At 38.7% G+C, this 19,299-nt stretch overlaps 1 protein-coding gene across 2 annotated transcripts in view; it reads left to right on the top strand.

The window, feature by feature from the left end:
* Positions 1 to 19,299, top strand: part of PGAP1 (post-GPI attachment to proteins inositol deacylase 1) — a 446,717-nt gene that overhangs the window by 190,296 nt on the left and 237,122 nt on the right. For both annotated transcript variants that reach the window (XM_089692689.1, XM_089692690.1), the window contains exon 12: positions 15,797 to 15,848. In XM_089692689.1, coding sequence (XP_089548815.1) covers positions 15,797 to 15,848 — 52 coding nt within the window. The remainder of the gene's footprint in view (positions 1 to 15,796; positions 15,849 to 19,299) is intronic.

Raw genomic sequence — 19,299 nt, 5'->3', positions numbered from 1 at the left:
GACAACTATTTTCATAATCGATTATGATTGATTATGTTTATTTAGTTGTTTCAGCCCTAATTTTAACTCTTTGCCCCTTTTTCCCTGCTGGCACTCTCCCCAGCTCTCTTGCTAGTCGATCTTGGCTGTCAAAATGTTAAGTAATGCAATGATTGAACTTTCTTTTACATCATTGCCCTGTGTTTATTTTTACAAGTGCAAATGCAAGTGGGTGACAATCACATCCATAGAACTATTTAACCATTTGCCGCCCGCCCTATGGCCGAATGGTGGCCGGCAAATGTCATCAGCGTTCCGGGTGGACGCCATATGGCGTCCTCCCGCACATGCGCAGATTGCACTCCTGCGCGATCTGTCACCGGCTGTGTACCTCGGACACGGCCGATGACAGATCTGAGTATCTGCCACCGTTGCCGGTACCATGTGACCTGCTGTGACCAATCACAGCAGGTCACATGACAGTTGTACACAATGAATGGCTTCATTCATTCCATCCATTGTATACTAGTGTCTAGCTGTGAATGGTCACAGCTAATCACATGCACATGTCACAGCTAAGCACAAAAAAAAACAAAAAAACCCTGAATGAATAGGTCATTCAGGTAAATGCTTGCTTATAGCAAAGTAATTCTTTGCTATAAGCAAATTGTGTAAAAAAAAAAAAATTAAAAAAATACTGATCACTTCCCCGAAGTAGTACAATGTTACTGGTCTGCTTTGGTCATAGTGAAATATGAAAAAAAATTTAATAAAAAATAATAAAAATATATATATTTTTCATACTGTCACCAGTCAGTGTCCCTGATCACCGCCATGCCAGTTATATGAAGACGCTGTACTGCACTGGTGACAATATGTAAAAAAAAAAAATATTGAAACAAATTTTTTTAATTTTTTCATTTTCCGAAAAATTAGGGCAAAAAAATACAACTTCAAAAAACTCACCATGCCTCTTATGAAGTACGTCGGACTGTCTACTTTGCAAAAAGGGGTCATTGGGGGGATATCTGTACTGTTCTGACATTCTTGGACCTCAAGAAATTAGATTGGCTGTCAGTACTTCAGGATTGATCAATATTCAGATCTATACCATAGTTTGTGAACTCTATAACTTTCCTACAAACTAAAAAATACATCCTAATTTGTGTTATTTTCACCAAAGACATGTAGCAGAATACATCTCGGCCTAAATTTATGAAGAACAATTATTTGCAAACTTTTATAACAGAAACAAAGAAAAACGTGTTTTCTTTCAAAATTTTTGGTCTTTTTTTGTTAATTTAGCAAAAAATAAAAACCCCAGCGATGATTAAATACCACCAAAAGAAAGCTCTAGTTGTGTGAAGAAAATGATAAAATTTTAGTTTGGGTACAATGTTGTATGACCGCGCAATTGTCATTCAAAGTGTGAGAGCGCTGAAACCTGAAAACTGGCCTGGGCAGGAAGGTGTAAAATTGCCCGGTATTGAATTGGTTAAAGATCGCTGTTTTTTTTTTTTTGCAGTGGCTTGAATGACCCAGAGGAGGGAAATGCATTCATTTCCTCTGCAATCAGATTACAGAATCGGAACTATTAGATTAACCCAGTCTTCTAGAAAACATAAAGTCATAGAGTGCATGCACACTGGCTTAACAAAAATGTTGCTTCTAAAGGAGTTTAACTTTTGGTCTCTAGAAGCAGCTCAATGTTATCCTATGCACATTAAGACGTTTTAGAGCAGGGCTAAGCAACCTTAAAGAGGTGGAGATCTACCTGAACAACATAGGAGAAATCAAAGATCTCCAAGTACAGTGTCACCTCCTCACACCTGATTTAAACCTTTAAACGCTGTACTACCATGTCGCAATCAAATGGTGAGGAGGAGGCAACACATTGCCTCCTCATGACCTGCCAAACACACTCTGATCACTTTTCAGAGGAGCAGCAGTGCCTGCTGCACTTGTAAATGGGAACTTAATTGCATTCGGCAACAGCACCTTTAAGGCTCCTTCACACATAAAGTTGGGGGGGGGGGGGTGAAACCCTGAGATGTAGTTGTGGTTTTACTGCCAATAATCCCTACCCCCTTTAACCACTTGCCCTCCTGAGGATTTACCCCCCCCCCCCTCCCTTCCTGACCAGACCATTTTTTGCTGTTTGGCACTGCACTATCTCAGCTGGTAATTGCCCAGTCATGCAATACTGTACCCAAACAAAATTTTCCTTTTTTTTCCTCATACGAATAGAACTTTCTTTTGGTGTTATTTGATCACCTCTGCGGTTTTTATTTTTTGTGCTATAAACAAAAAAAGACCAAATATTTTGAAAAAACCCCCAAAATTTTTCATTTTTGGTTATAAAAAATATCCAATAAATTCAAAGTTAGTAATACATTTAGACTAAAATGTATTCTGCTACATGTCTTTGGTAAAAAAAAAAAAGCTCAATACATGTATATTAATTGGTTTGTGTGAAAGTTATAGCGTTTACAAACTATGGTGTATATATATTGGAATTTACATATTTTTACTTTCTGACTGCCTATCATATTTCTTGAGATGTTAAAATGTCAGGGCAGTACAACCCCCCCACCCCCCAAATAACCGCTTTTTGGAAAGTAGACACCCCAAGGATTTTTCAGAGAGGCATGTTGAGTCCATAGAACATTTTTTTTACCGCACATTTTTTGAATATGACCATATTTTTTTTTTTTTTACACAAAGTTGTCACTTTAATGATATATTTCTCATGCATGCCATAGGTATATGTGGAATAACACCCCAAAACACATTGTAATGATGTGAACTTGTGAGCTACTATGGTGGTATATAGATACTTATAAATAATTAACTGCTATAAATGTGACGGTGCATCAACACAAAAACACATACTCATAATATTATGTGAAAATGAATAAAAATATTAAATGTGTCACGCTCCTCAATATTGTTTAGTAGTGAATAATGTATAAATATAAAAATAATAAATAAATAAAATTTAAATAATTCTAAATGGATCCATAGTGATAAAATTTAAAAACCCCTGGTGTTATATTTAATTAACCATACAAATAAAATAGATAGTGTGAAAAAAACTGATAAATTCAGATTATATGGACACAATATTAATTAAATCAGGTAAACTAAAAAAACCCCATACGTAGTGGTATATTATGTGCAAAACTTATATGTGCAAAAAATGCAAAAATATTTCATAAAACAGTGAAGAAAAAAAAAAAAAAAAAATATATATATATATATATATATATATATATAATAAAAAACAGTATACTAATTCATATAAAAAAATTTATATTTTTTAGTTTACCTGATTTAATTAATATTGTGTCCATATAATCTGAATTTATCCGTTTTTTTCACACTATCTATTTTATTTGTATGGTTAATTAAATATAACACCAGGGGTTTTTAAATTTTATCACTATGGATCCATTTAGAATTATTTAAATTTTATTTATTTATTTTTATATTTATACATTATTCACTACTAAACAATATTGAGGACCCCAAAACACATTCTTCTACTTCTCCCGAGTATGAGGATACCACATGTGAGATACGTTTTGGCAGCCTAGCTACATACATGCCCCCAGAATCCAATAACCACCTCCAGGCTTTCAAAGGGCATATTTCCTCATATCACTTCCCCACTACCTATCACAGTTTCGGAGGATCTCAAATGCCAGGATAGTACAAACACCCTCCCTCAAATGACCTCTTTTTGGAAAGTAGACAGCCAAAGGAATTTGATATAAGGCATGGTGAGTATTGTACAGATATAATTTTTGTCACAGGGTTTTGAAAAAAAATTTTTTTTTGTTTTCTTTCTTAGTTTTCTAAAAACATGTGGCAACAAATGAGATCTGCAAAACACTCACCATGCCCCTTAGCAAATACCTTGGAGTGTCTACTATCCAAAGAGGGGTAATTTGGAGGGGTTGCTTCTACTATCCTGGCATTTCAGGGCCAACATTAGACGTTTGTCACACATTACCCACTCTTGAAGAACAAGCCTTTTCTGACACTTTGTTCACGTGAAAAAAACATTTTTTTCTAGAAAATTTCTTTGAACCCCCAAACATTATATATTTTTTAAAGCAGAGGCCCTAGAGAATAAAATGGTGGGTGTTGAAATTTTTTATGTCACACAGTATTTGCGCAGCGATTTTTTTCAAATGCAAATCTTTTGGGAAAAATACACTTTTTAGAATTTTAATGCACAAAAACACAATATATTGCCCAATGGTGTTATATATATACTGTGATTCCTTGTGAGCTATTATGAAGTGAGGCATTCAGTGGGTATAATACAATTATCTACTTGTCTAAATGTGATTGGTGCGCTGGCACTTACACAAACTCACTTAATAGTGTAAAATCAGCAATATGGGTATCTTTATAGTGCCGCGCTCCTGTTTGTGTATCTATAAATCTATATCCAATCTGTTCTCATTCTGATTGGTAAATAACTAAATAAATCAAATATAAATCATTGTGATAAGTGATAGTCCATAGATTGATATATCTGGATGATTACCAATATATTATTAGTACATTCATCAAAAGACCTTAAGTTCATGTGGTGGATGATAATCAATAGTGAATAAAAAAATAAATGGTAATAAACATATGAGTGTAATTACTGCCACTCTAAATTATATGTGATCAATCAAACCCTAATTGTGCAAAAAAACATATTTGAATGTGCACGTGCATAAGTTCATAAACAAATACAGTCTTTAGAAAGTGCAGGTGATTCCTTAATTCCAGGTGTCTTGTGGTCTCCCTATGTGCTCACCTTTATATTTGCCTGAATAAATTCAGGCAAATAGACTTTTTGATCCTTCCAGGATCGGTGGGTTAGTATTCATGTGTTAGATATTCCAAGGTGTAGATATAGGTGCTCCTGTTCTCTCCTCCTTCTTCTTATTCAGCTGCTCATACACCGATAATAAGACCAGCTCTATCTCCTAATTCCCCTCCAGGGGTCACCTCCTTCTCATATCCTCCTTCCACCAATGTGGAGTTTTTAATATTAGTGGAATACCCCAATCAGCCTTGGTTTTGCAGATCAAGTTTTCAACTTCTTCAAGGGGAAGTTGAAGAAGTCTCCCATTTTAACATCAGAACCACCTGGGGAGACCCGTACCCTTTCGCTCTGAAACTTGATCTGCAAAACCAAGGCTGATTGGGGTATTCCACTAATATTAAAAACTCCACATTGGTGGAAGGAGGATATGAGAAGGAGGTGACCCTTGGAGGGGAATTAGGAGATAGAGCTGGTCTTATTATCGGTGTATGAGCAGCTGAATAAGAAGGAGGAGGAGAGAACAGGAGCACCTATATCTACACCTTGGAATATCTAACACATGAATACTAACCCACCGATCCTGGAAGGATCAAAAAGTCTATTTGCCTGAATTTATTCAGACAAATATAAAGGTGAGCACATAGGGAGACCACAAGACACCTGGAATTAAGGAATTCTAAAGACTGTATTTGTTTATGAACTTATGCACGTGCACATTCAAATATGTTTTTTTGCACAATTAGGGTTTGATTGATCACATATAATTTAGAGTGGCAGTAATTACACTCATATGTTTATTACCATTTATTTTTTTATTCACTATTGATTATCATCCACCACATGAACTTAAGGTCTTTTGATGAATGTACTAATAATATATTGGTAATTATCCAGATATATCAATCTATGGACTATCACTTATCACAATGATTTATATTTGATTTATTTAGTTATTTACCAATCAGAATGAGAACAGATTGGATATAGATTTATAGATACACAAACAGGAGCGCGGCACTATAAAGATACCCATATTACAATATATTGCCCAATTGTTCGATAAAATATAAAAGATGATGTTACACTGAGTAAATAGATATCAAACATGACATGCTTAAAAGTGCGCATACCCGTTGCAATGGCAACAAATTACGTACATTTTTGTTATCGGTCACCAATGTATATTTACACAGGAGGTCTAGTGCTAGAATTACTGTCCTCCATCTGACGTTCGCGGTGATACTTCACATGCATGGTGCAACCGCTGTTTACATACCGTCATGTCATGAGTGCAAGGGTGCCTTTTTTTTTTTTTTTAATTATTTTTACACTGTCATTTATTTATTTCAGGTACTTATATAGCGCCGTCAATTTACACAGTGCTTTACATATATATTTATATTGTACATTCATATCAGTCCCTAACCCTGAAGGGGTGTACAATCTAAGGTTCCTAACTCACATTCATTCATTCATTCATACATACATACATACATACATACATACATACACTAGGGATAATTTAGACAGGATCCAATGAACCTACCAGCATGTCTTTGGCGTATGGGAGGAAACAGGAGTACCCGGAGGACACCCACGCAGGCACAGGGAGAACATGCAAACTCCAGGCAGGTGGAGCCGTGGCTGGAATTCGAACCAGCGACCATAGTACTGCCAGGCAGAAGTGCTAACCATTTAACCACTGTGCCACCCAGTCACTTTCATACTATTATTTTTTTTTTAAATCCCTTTTAATGCTATCACAGGGAATGCAAATATCCCCAATAACTTCACTGGGTATTTTCATAGATTCTTTTTTGAGAAATCTGGGGTCTATCAGACTTTAGATATCGCCTCTGCCCTTACATTATCTAATCTCACCAAGATCGGTGTGATCAGATGCTGTCCCAATTTACAAATGGCGCTGTTTATATCCTGCGAAACTGAAGTGATGAAATGCTCATATCTTCCGATTTCTTAGACTATAGAGATGATTGGAGCCATTCATGTCTCTGATCAGCTCTATGGTCAGCCAGTGGAACTGTCGGCTGCATTCTCTGATTCCCCTGTGGGACAGGAGAGCCCAAGAAAACTGTGGAAGGCAGCAGGAAGGGGGGGGGGGGGAGATTTCCCTCCCCTCCCCTCCGCTCGTAAAAACAATTCAGCAGCTAATTGGTCACTAGGATTGCTTTTACATGAAAGCCAACCGCCAGCTGAAAATGATACCAGGATGATGCCTGTAGCTGCAGGCATCATCCTGGTATAACCACTCAAAGTCCAGCGACGTACCAGTACATTGCTGGTCCATGTTGGGTGTCTGTTTAACAACAAAGAACACGGGCATACAATGAATTGGCTCTGTGGATCAACGACCGCAACTCATTCTTTTCTGTAATGCCCATGTTGAGGGTTAGGCCCAAAAAATTTTAAATTCTGAAATAGTGATAGGTTTCCATGTGAATTGTCTGGCAAGGGCTGAATTTGGGTGGGCGGCCATGTATTGTTGTGCATATAAAATTGCCTTGGCCCACAATCAATTGATACAAATCTTCCGTGAAAAACAGTGGAGGGGCTAAACGCTAGTGCTGACAGCAAACGGGGCTGATCCTGCTAACACTGCATTTTTCTGGACACAGAGGAGGCACTAGTATAGTTCTGTAGATGATCAATATCTTGATCCATACAAACACTATACTAGCAATGGTGGTGATCAGCGACCTATAGCGTGAGTGCAATAATGTGCGGGCAATCTAACACTAGGTGACCCTGGCTGGGTGGGGCACAAACTAACCCTGACATTATCTGATGTCGCTAGTGGCAGGGATGCGGTGATCAGTGAAAAATTCTATATACTGATACTGTACTAATGGCACTGGTTGGTTGCCAGTGTGATCGAAGGGTTAAATGTCCTAAACTAACGTGTGTGTGTGTAAAATGTAGTGTTTTCTCTCAGTGCCATGTTCTCTCTTCTCTCCCTGAACCGACGGGTGGGGGGGGGCAGCGGGGGGGCGCAGGTGCATTCACCCCAAAATAGGAAGTGACGCAAGATTACGTTGCTTTGCCAAGAGCTGCTGCTCGCCCGCAAAATGCAGGTAAGTGGCTGGCAAGTAGTTAAAAAAAATTCTCAGGTTTTTTCTTTTTAAAAATTTTTTTTTTTTAAATACTTTTATCAGAATTGTACAATGTTACCATAGTAACATTGTACTACTGTGGGGGGGGGGGGGTTGATCAGGGATGTTTTTTTTTACGCTTTGCAGGAGAAATAAAAATAATTTATCCTACAATGCAAAGCATGCTGTCATGAACCTAACTCATTCATGACCTGTCATGAATGAGTTAAGTTTTGACAGCTCAAGATAGGGATCTGTGATTGTCTGGAGCTGGTGACATGGTACGGGGTGCTGTGATTGGCCTCATGTATCATGTGACAGCTTTGGGCCAATCACAGCACACTAGGAAAAGGAGCAGCGCTGTTATGAATGAGATTGATTCATAACCACTTTGCTTACATTAAAAATATGTGGGGTCTAGCAAGCTACTATGGTGCCACAAAATATTAAAAAAATTAAAGTGCTATGAAATTATATAACAATTGAATTATAACAGTAGATCGCCCACACCTACCCATACTAATGTCTCATAACAAATCAAAGATAAATGAAATAGTGTCGCACTCCACTGACAAGTGAAATAAGTTGCCAAAAACAATATAAATATTCCATACATTTTTTATGTTTGTATCCAAATGCATTAACATTTTTCCAAAGTTAAGTGTCCATATTAAATCCATGATTTCACACTCTTTCCGGTCAACAAGTGGTTAATTCTCTAGGGTTTTGGCTTTCAGAAAATATATATAATGATTGGAAGTTAAAACTTCAAACCGAAAATGATTTTTTAAATGTGTGGGGAAAAAAAGGTAAAAATGGCTCTGGCAGTGAAAGGGTTAAGGGGCTTGAAACATTTCACACTTGCTTGGTGGAGTCTAACTTATTTGACCCATTCATACTTTCACTTGGGCTGCTCTATGTGAAACAAACATGCCGAAGAGCAATAGTGGTGTGACCCTCCTGCGCTCCAAATATTGTGTTTAAACAATTAAACAAATTAAATATATGAACCCCAAAACAGCTGCTAGCATTAAATCATATACCAGTGATCAAGTGAATATAAACCATATAAATGCTGCGCTACATTCAAATCAAAGTGAATGTGGAATCCAATGACACAAATCCAATATAGTGACAATAATAGGGAAATAAATATATAAGTGCTTGATAATAACAAAAATCATCAAATCAAACACCCAAAAGATGAAAAAACAAACACCCGCTGAGATAGAGAACCAAACTCTGCAGTATTCTTCAATCATTCTATGATTGAAGAATACTGCAGAGTTTGGTTCTCTATCTCAGCGGGTGCCTCAGATTTGACTTTTTATCTCAGTGCAGGGAGAAGCACCTAGCCAATCACATAGGCAGGAAGTGAGATTTCGGAAGGCGTTCCGTGTACAGAGAGCCTCCAAGCTGCCATCTTGCAAGGAAAAGATCTTTTTTTTATTCTGACGGTTTTGAAAAATAACAGGAGCTGCAGTTCCAATTAAAAAGATTGATATTTCATCTATACCTGGAGAAGAGTTTAAGTGGGAATATTGAATTCTGAAAAGCGTTTCTGGAGTGCTGTGGTGCCTGGAGGATCTGTGAGAGGGATCCATTATTGCTCTTTGATCCGCAAGGGTCGAAGTGATGAGGTGAGAGGCTAATCCAGAAGGTGGTTAGATTCACAAGTTCTATCTACACTCAGATACCTGCACGATTTGTTTCACCTGTGGTCACTTTATAATATTATTGGAAACACCGTTTACATTTTTTCACCTTTAACATCTATATATTGGACTTTTTTGCGCTTAATAAGTAAATATTATTTCACTTCACATTTGCACGTGTGATGTAACTATATGTATGTGTAATTTATGCACATGCGTATAGATTTAAGTGTTTGTTTTTTCATCTTTTGGGTGTTTGATTTGATGATTTTTGTTATTATCAAGCACTTATATATTTATTTCCCTATTATTGTCACTATATTGGATTTGTGTCATTGGATTCCACATTCACTTTGATTTGAATGTAGCGCAGCATTTATATGGTTTATATAAACATGCCGAAGAGGCTCCAGAACATTTTTGGGTGTGGAGCTTTGCTTGTTTTGGTGCGTTTTTATAGCGCGTTTGCTGAGCAGCCAAATGTGCTCCTCCTAACCATGCTTGGAGTGCCATTAACAATGCCACCGCAAATGTGATGCATGTTTGCAGCACGTTCCCTGTGTGCTTTGCTGCACCTTCCAGAAACACCAAGTGTGAATGTGGCCTAAGGCCCCATGCACTATAATGCTTGAAATCTCTCAGTTTTCAGGCATACAGCATGTTTTTGTTCTGATCTAAAATGTAGCCTATTGTTTTCAATGTGCCTGTACACAAAGCAAGTAATCAAGTGGTACGTATTTATCAGTAAAAAAAAAAAAAATACAGAAATCGGAATTGCTGGTCAGTATTTTTGCATGTATACTTGGGCAGCACAGTGGTTCGCATTTCTGCCTGGCCACGCTAGGGTCGTCTGTTCGAATTCCAGCCTCGGCACAACCTCCATGGAGTTTGCATATTTTTCCTGTGCTTGCGTGGGTTTCCTCCCAAAGACATGCTAATTGGTTAATTGGCTCCTGTCTAAATTGACCCCAATATGTATGGATGTGAGTTAGACTTATATTGTAAGCTTTTTTAAGGCAGGGGCTACTGCGAATGTATAATATACAGTATATGTAAAGCACTGTGTAAATTGACAGCGCTGTTTAAATACCTGTAATACAATAAAATGTGCAGATGCTATGCTACCTGCTTGTGTAATATATAACTGATGTACAGCCCATCCTCGTTTTTTTTTTTTTTTTTGCCTGAACAGTCTGATACTCCAATATCAGTACAATGTGCAAGATGCCTAATGCTCTGTGATTGCCTGTAATTGTGTATTATTTTGTATGTTTGTTTTTTTTTTTTTGTTCAGTGTTTGTAATTGCAACCTTGACCAAACAATATCTGTAGCTGCTAATAAACCTTATAACAGGAGAAAAATTATGACCCATTCAGGTGTACGATGCAGTTTTAATTCTTTGCAGGTATACTGCATATAGAGGCTGAATAGGTAGTTCATGTTCTCAAAATGATTGTAAAGGCAGATTTTTTTTTTTAAATAACAAACGTTATACAGTGGGGCAAAAAAGTATTTAGTCAGCCACCAATTGTGCAAGTTCTCCCACTTAAAAAGATGAGAGAGGCCTGTAATTGGCATCATAGGTAGACCTCAACTATGAGAGACAAAATGAGAAAAAAAAATCCAGACAATAACATTTGCTGATTTGGAAAGAATTTATTTGCAAATTATGGTGGAAAATAAGTATTTGGTCACCTACAAACAAGCAAGATTTCTGGCTCTCACAGACCTGTACCTTCTTCTTTAAGAGACTCCTCTGTCCTGCACTCAATGACACCTGTTTGAACTTGTTATCAGTATAAAAGACACCTGTCTACAACCTCAGTCACACTCCAAACTCTACTATGGTGAAGATCAAAGAGCTGTCGAAGGTCACCAGAAACAAAATTGTAGACCTGCACCAGGCTGGGAAGACTGAATCTGCAATAGGCAAGCAGCTTGGTGTGAACAAATCAACTGTGGGAGCAATAATTAGAAAATGGAAGACATACAAGACCACTGATAATCTGCCTTGATCTGGGGCTCCACGCAAGATCTCACCCCGTGGAGTCAAAATGATCACAAGAAAGGTGAGCAAAAATCCCAGGACCACACGGGGGGACCTAGTGAATGACCTGCAGGGAGCTGGGACCAACGTAACAAAGGCTACCATCAGTAACACACTATGCCGCCAGGGACTCAGATCCTGCAGTGCCAGATGTGTCCCCCTGCTTAAGCCAGTACATGTCCGGGCCAGTATGAAGTTTGCTAGAGAGCATTTGGATGATCCAGAAGAGGACTGGGAGAATGTCATATGGTCAGATGAAACCAAAATAGAACTGTTTGGTAGAAACACAAGTCGTCGTGTTTGGAGGAGAGAGAATGCTGAGTTGCATCCAAAGAACACCATACCTACTGTGAAGCATGGGGGTGGTAACATCATGCTTTGGGGCTGTTTTTCCGCAAAGGGACCAGGACGACTGATCCATGTACAGGACAGAATGAATGTGGTCAAGTATCGTGAGATTTTGAGCGCAAACCTCCTTCCATCAGCAAGGGCATTGAAGATGAAACGTGGCTGGGTCTTCCAACATGACAATGATCCCAAACATACCGCCCGGGCAACGAAGGCGTGGCTTCGTAAGAAGCATTTCAAGGTCCTGGAGTGGCCTAGCCAGTCTCCGGATCTCAACCCCATAGAAAACCTTTGGAGGGAGTTGAAAGTCCGTGTTTCCCAGCGACAGCCCCAAAACATCATTGCTCTAGAGGAGATCTGCATGGAGGAATGGGCCAACATACCAGCAACAGTGTGTGCCAACCTTGTGAAGACTTACAGAAAATGTTTGACCTCTGTCATTGCCAACAAAGGATACATAACAAAGTATTGAGATGAACTTTTGATATTGACCAAATGCTTATTTTCCACCATAATTTGCAAATAAATTCTTTCCAAATCAGCCAATGTGATTGTCTGGATTTTTTTTCTCATTTTGTCTCTCATAGTTGAGGTCTACCTATGATGCCAATTACAGGCCTCTCTCATCTTTTTAAGTGGGAGAACTTGCACGATTGGTAGCTGACTAAATACTTTTTTGCCCCCCTGTACTTGTCTACTCTGCGCAGTGGCTTTCCACAGAGCAGCCCCGATCCTCCACTTCTGGGGTCCCCTGCCGGTGCTCCTGGCCCCTTCCTCCTGCCAAGTGCCCCAACAGCAAGCAGCTTGCTATGGGGCACCCAAGCAGGCTTGCTCCCAAGCCGTTGCTCTGTGTGTCCATTCGCACACAGGCGCGGTCTGACCCTGCCCTGCTCTTTCCTCATTGGCTCACTTTAATTGACAGCAGGGGAGCCTTGCTCCACAAGGAAAGTTTTTACCTTCATGCATAGAAAGGTAACAAAACCTTGAGCCTTTACAACCAATTTACTGGGTAAGGATCTGTCTTTTTGAGTATGTCTCTACCAGCTTTGCACATCTAGAGAGTGAACTTTTGCCTATTCTCCTTTGCAAAATAGCTCAAGCTCTGTCAGATTGGATGGAGAGCCTCTGAGAACAGCAATTTTCAAGTCTTGCCACAGATTCTCAATTGGGTATAGATCAGGACTTTGACTGGGCCTTTCTAACACCTGAATATGCTTTGATCCAAACCATTCCATTGTAGCTCCAGCTGTATGTTTAGGGTCATTGTTTTGCTGGAAGGTGAACCTCTGCCCCAGTCTCAGGTCTTTTGCAGACTCTAGCAGGTTTTCTTCTAACATTGCCCTGTATTTGGCTCCATTCATCTCCCGTCAACTCTTACCAGCTTCCCTGTCCCTGCTGAAGCATCCCCACAACATGATGCTGCCACCACCATGTTTCACGGTGGGGATGGTGTGTTCAGGGTGATGTGCAGTGTTAGTTTTCTGCCACGCACAGCATTTTGCTTTGAGGCCAAAAAGTTAAGATTTGGTCTCATCTGACCAGAGGACCTTCTTCCACATGTTTGCTGTGTCCCCCACATGGCTTCTCTCAAACTGCAAATGGGCCTTCTTATGGCTTTCTTTCAACAATGGCTTTCTTCTTGCCACACATCCATAAAGGCCAGATTTATGGAGTGCACCACTAATAGTTTTCCTATGGACAGATTCTCCCACCTGTACTCTGGATCTCTTCAGTTCCTTCAGAGTTATCATGTGCTTCTTGGCTGCTTCTCTGATTAATGCTCTCCTTGCCAGGCCTGGCAGTTTAGGTGGACAGCCATGTCTTGGTAGGTCTGCAGTAATTGGTCTGCATACTCTTTCCATTTTCGGGTGATGGATTGAACAGTGCTCCGTGAGATGTTCAAAGCTTTGGATATTTCTTTTATAACCTAACCCTGCTTTAAACTTTTTCACAACTTTATCCCTGACCTGTCTGGTGTGTTTATTTGCTTTCACGATGCTGTATGTTCACTAATGTTCTCTAACAAACCTCTGAGTGGTTCACAGAACAGCTGTATTTATACTGAGATTAAATTAATTAGGTGACTTCAGAAGGCAATTGGTTCCACTAGATTTTAGTTAGGAGTATCAGCATAAAGGGGGCTGAATACAAATGCACACCACACGTTTCAGATATTTATTTGTAAATTTTGAAAACCATTTATCATTTTCCTTCCACTTCACATTTATGTGCCACTTTGTTTGGTCTATCACATAAAATGCCAATCAAATACATTTACGTTTTTGTTTATAACGTGACAAAATGTGGAAAATTTCAAGGAGTATGAATACTTTTTCAAGGACCTGTATTACATTATCCAAACATTCAGGAATATAGGCAGCTGTAGATTTACGCAAATGTTTAATTTGCCTGTAGTATTTGCTTGAACCTGTTCCCTCCTACACTGTTGTAGTGATACCACCCTTTCACTGCCAAGTTCAAATTGCTTCCGTGTGTGTGTGTGTGTGTGTGTGTTCTATTAACTACTTCCAGTCTGGGCTATTTCTGGCACTTTCTGTTCACATGTAACAATCAGTGTTTTCGCTATAGAATTACTTAGAACCCCCAAACATTATATATTTTTTTAAGCAGAGGCCCTAGAGAATAAATTGGTGGGTTTTGAATTTTTTTTTTATGTCACACTGTATTTGCAATTTTATGGGGAAAAAATACACTTTTAAAAAAAAATTGTATTGCAAAAAAACAATACATAACCTATTTTTTTGTAAAATATTAAAGATGACGTTTCACCGAGTAAATTGCTACCAAACATCTCACGCTTTCAATTTGCGCATGCCTGTGCAATGGCGACAAACAACGTAAATTTCACTATCCACAGGCAATGCTTTAAATGCCTTTACAGGTTACCTCTTTAGATTTACAGAGGAAGTCTGGTGCTAGAGTTACTACCCATGATCTGACATTCGTGGTGATACCTCACGTGTGGGTCGATTGCTATTTGTATGCGTGTGGGACCGATGAGCGCATTAATTTATTTGATATGCACACATGGGAAGATGGGGAGCTTTAAATGTTTTTGTAAACATCCTTGTGACCGCAATACGTACGTGACAGGTACTCTTTAGGGAGAAATCTGGAGTCTATAAGACAGGGCTTATCGGCACCCTTTCTGCAACAATAAAGATAAAAGGGAACAAGGGGGAAAAAAAACATATTAAATATTTAAATAAAAAACCATGACCAATAATGATTTTGGTGTATCTTTATTATTTGATAATATATTGATTTAATATTGTTATATTTATAGAATGCATCTGCCCATAACAGACTAATCTGTTTTGGTAGGTGCTAGAAAGGAAACCAGTAAATGTACCTACCTATTAAAGTGGCAGTTAAGTCAAATTCTAACGAAAACTAAACCTACTCCCACCCGTGTTTTAAGACTATTCTATGTACCCTGTAAAAGAAAAGATGTCTATACTTACCTATTCTGAAACCGTGTTGGTGTGGTCCCATGATTGGGTCCCACCGCCAGCTTCAATGTTGCGGAGAGGCAGTGACAATGGCTGCAGAACCTGGGCGATGATGTCACCCATAGACTTACTATGGAGCATCCACTGTCGGCTGTCCCTCCTCTACACTGAAGACAGCACTGGGACCCGATAATGTGACCTGACTGGAGCGGTTTCAGAATAGGTAAGTCTAGACATTTTGCTGGCTGGAGCTGCACTTTCAGAGATTGCTCAAGTGATCTTTTTAGTGTTTCGTGAAAAACACTAGGCTCTGGTATATTCATTTTCATATTTTGAAAACCTTTATTTTTAGTTTGAAAGTTGAAGACTTATCGTGGAACACAGAATTACTACCTTCAGCAAAGGTAAGAGTAAGTTCCATAAAGTGGAACCTGCATTATTTAAATTTTAGATGGACAGTAAAACTGATGGCAATACATTTTAGAAAGAGAAAAAAGGTGTGTGTGTGTATATATATGTGTATGTGTGTAAATGTGTATGTGTGTATATATATATATATATATATATGTGTGTGTGTGTATTTATTTCAGGTACTTGTATAGCGCTGTCAATTTACGTAGCGCTTTACACATATATATTGTACATTCACATCAGTCCCTAACCCACAAGGGGTGTACAATCTAAGGTGTGTGTGTGTGTGTGTGTGTGTGTGTGTGTGTGTGTGTGTGTGTGTGAAAAAATAAATAATGTATGTGTGTATATAGTGAGGGAAAAAAGTATTTGATCCCCTGTTGATTTTAAATGTTTACCCACTCACAAAGAAACGATCAGTCTAAAAATTGAATGGTAGGTGTATTGTAACACTGAGAGACAGAAGAGCAACAAAAAATTCAAAAGAAATGCATGTCTAACAAATTATGCACTGATTTGCATGTTCATGAGGGAAATAAGTATTTGATCCCCTATCATTCAGCAGGATTTCTGGCTATAAGGTGTCTTTCATACAAGTAACAAGCTGAGATTAGAAGCAGTCTCTTAAAGGGAGTGATGCTAATCTAATTTTCTTACCTGTATAAAAGACACCTGTCCACAGGTTCAATCAAACAGATTCCAAACTCTCCACCATGGCAAAGACCATGGATGTCAGGGACAAGATTGTAGACCTACACAGAGCTGGACTGGGCTACAAAACTGTTCTTGTGTGAAATTTACTTGTGAGCCACTGGAGGATGCAAATATCTGTATATATAAACAATATGTCGCAGGCGTCCTTGCTCACCCTCACGTGGTGTGCGTCAGTAAGATAGCAATAAAAGTATTGGGTGCCGCGCTCTATTGTTTTAAAATTATTATTTAAACCAATGTGTGTTCATCTCTCTTAATTATCACCGTGAATAAACATTCGTGCACCTTGTGCCAATAAAATAAATAAAAAACAAAATAATTGTAAATAAAAATAGTGATTACAAAATAATAAATAAAAAAACCAAAATATAACTTTAAATTGAGGATGAATAGTCCCATATGCACTGAGATATCAAATTCCTTATAAGTTCAGCAGAAGAATGAATGCAGTATACTCTCCTTTGTAATGGCATATACTGGATAGCTGCAATGGTTAACAATAGCAGCTGCACTGTGAATCACTGTGGTAAACGAGGTCTCTCCTTCCCCAGCACTCTCCTTAATCCAATTCTCCTCCCATGGATCATAAGGGAAATAAAAAGAGGTACATCGTGTCTTATCCGGGGTAAAAGACTTTAATGTGCGCTAGTAATACACTCACATGAAATTAGAATGAAATGCGCTTTTCATATATATATAACCGCGGGTAGCGGTGAGACCAGCCTTGTTGGTGTGCCTGCGCACACTGTCAATACCCGCCGTGTCTGAATGCGGATGCGTGGTGACGTCACTGCCCCCCCCCCCCCATGTGGGGTCTAGATCTAATACAAAACACCTGTTTGTTGATATTAAATGTTGCTCTTTATTATATAATTGCAATTTGTGTCCCAGCATCCTATGGCTTGACTGTCAGTGTGTACACCGCACACCCCCAGGCTGATTCAACAGTAATTTAGCAACATAATATATAATAGTATTATATTTCCTATTAAATATAAACAAAAATAGAATTAAAATTATTACTTAACAATTTAACCTCTTGATTGTGGAAATGGTGGTGGAACTCTATTTGAATGTCACAGTGCAGCTTCTATTGTTAACCATTGCAGCTATAACTATGCCATTACAAAGGAGAGTATACTGCATTCATTCTTCTGCTGAACTTATAAGGAATTTGATATCATCTCAGTGCATATGGGACTATTCATCCTCAATTTAAAGTTATATTTTGTTTTTTTTATTTATTATTTTTTATTTTGTAATAACTATTATTTTTTTTTTACAATTATTTTGTTTTTTAGTTATTTTATTGGCACAAGGTGCACAAATGTTTATTCACGGTGATAATTAAGAGAGATTAACACACATTGGTTTAAATAATAATAATTTTAAAACAATAAATAGAGCGCGGCACCCAATACTTTTATGGGCTACAAAACTATCTCCAAGCAGCTTGGTGAGAAGGTGACAACAGTTGGTGCAATCATTCGCAAATGGAAGAAACACAAAACAACTGTCAGTCTCCCTAGGTCTGGTGCACCATGCAAGATCTCATCTAATCTTGTGGAGTGTCAATGATCATGAGAACAGTGAAGAATCATCCCCGAACTACACATGAGGATCTTGTCAAGGATCTCCAGGCAGCTGTGACCACAGTCACCAAGAAATAATTGGTAACACACTATGCCGACTTGGATTGAAATCCTGCAGTGCCTGCAAGGTCCCTCTGCTCAAGATAGCACATGTCCAGGCCTGTCTGAAGTTTGACACTGAACATCTGAATGATGCAGAGGAAGACTGGTTGAAAGTGTTGTGGTCAGATGAGACCAAAATCGAGCTCTTTGACATCAACTCAACTCGCCGTGTTTGGAGGAGGAGGAATGCTGCCTATGACCCCTAAAATACCATCCCAACTGTCAAACATGGTTGTGGAAACATTCTGCTTTGGGGGTGTTTTTCTGCTAAGGGGACAGGACAACTGCACCACATTAAAGGGACGATGGACGGGGCAATGTACTGTCAAATCTTGGATGAGAACCTTCCCTCAGCCAGGGCATTGAAAATGGGTTGTGGATGGGTGTTCCAGCATAACAATGACCCAAACCACACGGCCAAGGCAACAAAGGAGTGGCTTAAGAAGAAGCACATTAAGGTCCTGGAATGGCCTAGCCAGTCTCTAGACCTTAATCCGATTGAAAATCTGTGGAGGAGCTGAAAGTTCGAGTTGCCAAAGGTTAGCCTTCGAACCTTAATGACTTGTAGAGGATCTGCCAAGCGGAGTGGGCCAAAATCCCTCCTGAGATGTGTGCAAACCTGGTGGCCAACAACAGGAAACGTCTGAACTCTGTGATTGCCAACAAGGGATTTGTCACCAGGTACCAAGTCATGTTTTGTGAAGGGGATCAAATACTTATTTCCCTCATGAACATGCAAATCAGTGCATAATTTGTTAGACATGCATTTCTTTTGAATTTTTTGTTACAAAACACCTACCATTCAACTTTTAGACTGATCATTTCATTGTGAGTGGGAAAACATTCAAAATCGGTAGGGGATCAAATACTCCTTTCCTTCACTATATAGATATATATAGATAGATATCAAAAAAATTTACGTAATCCTTTGAACACACATCAGATGTCAATGTTGAAAAATATGCTGGATATCTAAAGTATACTGATATGGACTGGGTAATGTGTTAGGAACATAACGATGCCCCACCATTTGATG

This window comes from Staurois parvus, unplaced genomic scaffold (genome assembly GCF_062004578.1).
Source record: "Staurois parvus isolate SC_StPar_1 unplaced genomic scaffold, SC_StPar_1.0 ptg000601l, whole genome shotgun sequence".
Classification (NCBI taxonomy): Eukaryota; Metazoa; Chordata; class Amphibia; order Anura; family Ranidae; genus Staurois; species Staurois parvus.
This window is presented reverse-complemented; position numbering and strand designations above follow the sequence as displayed.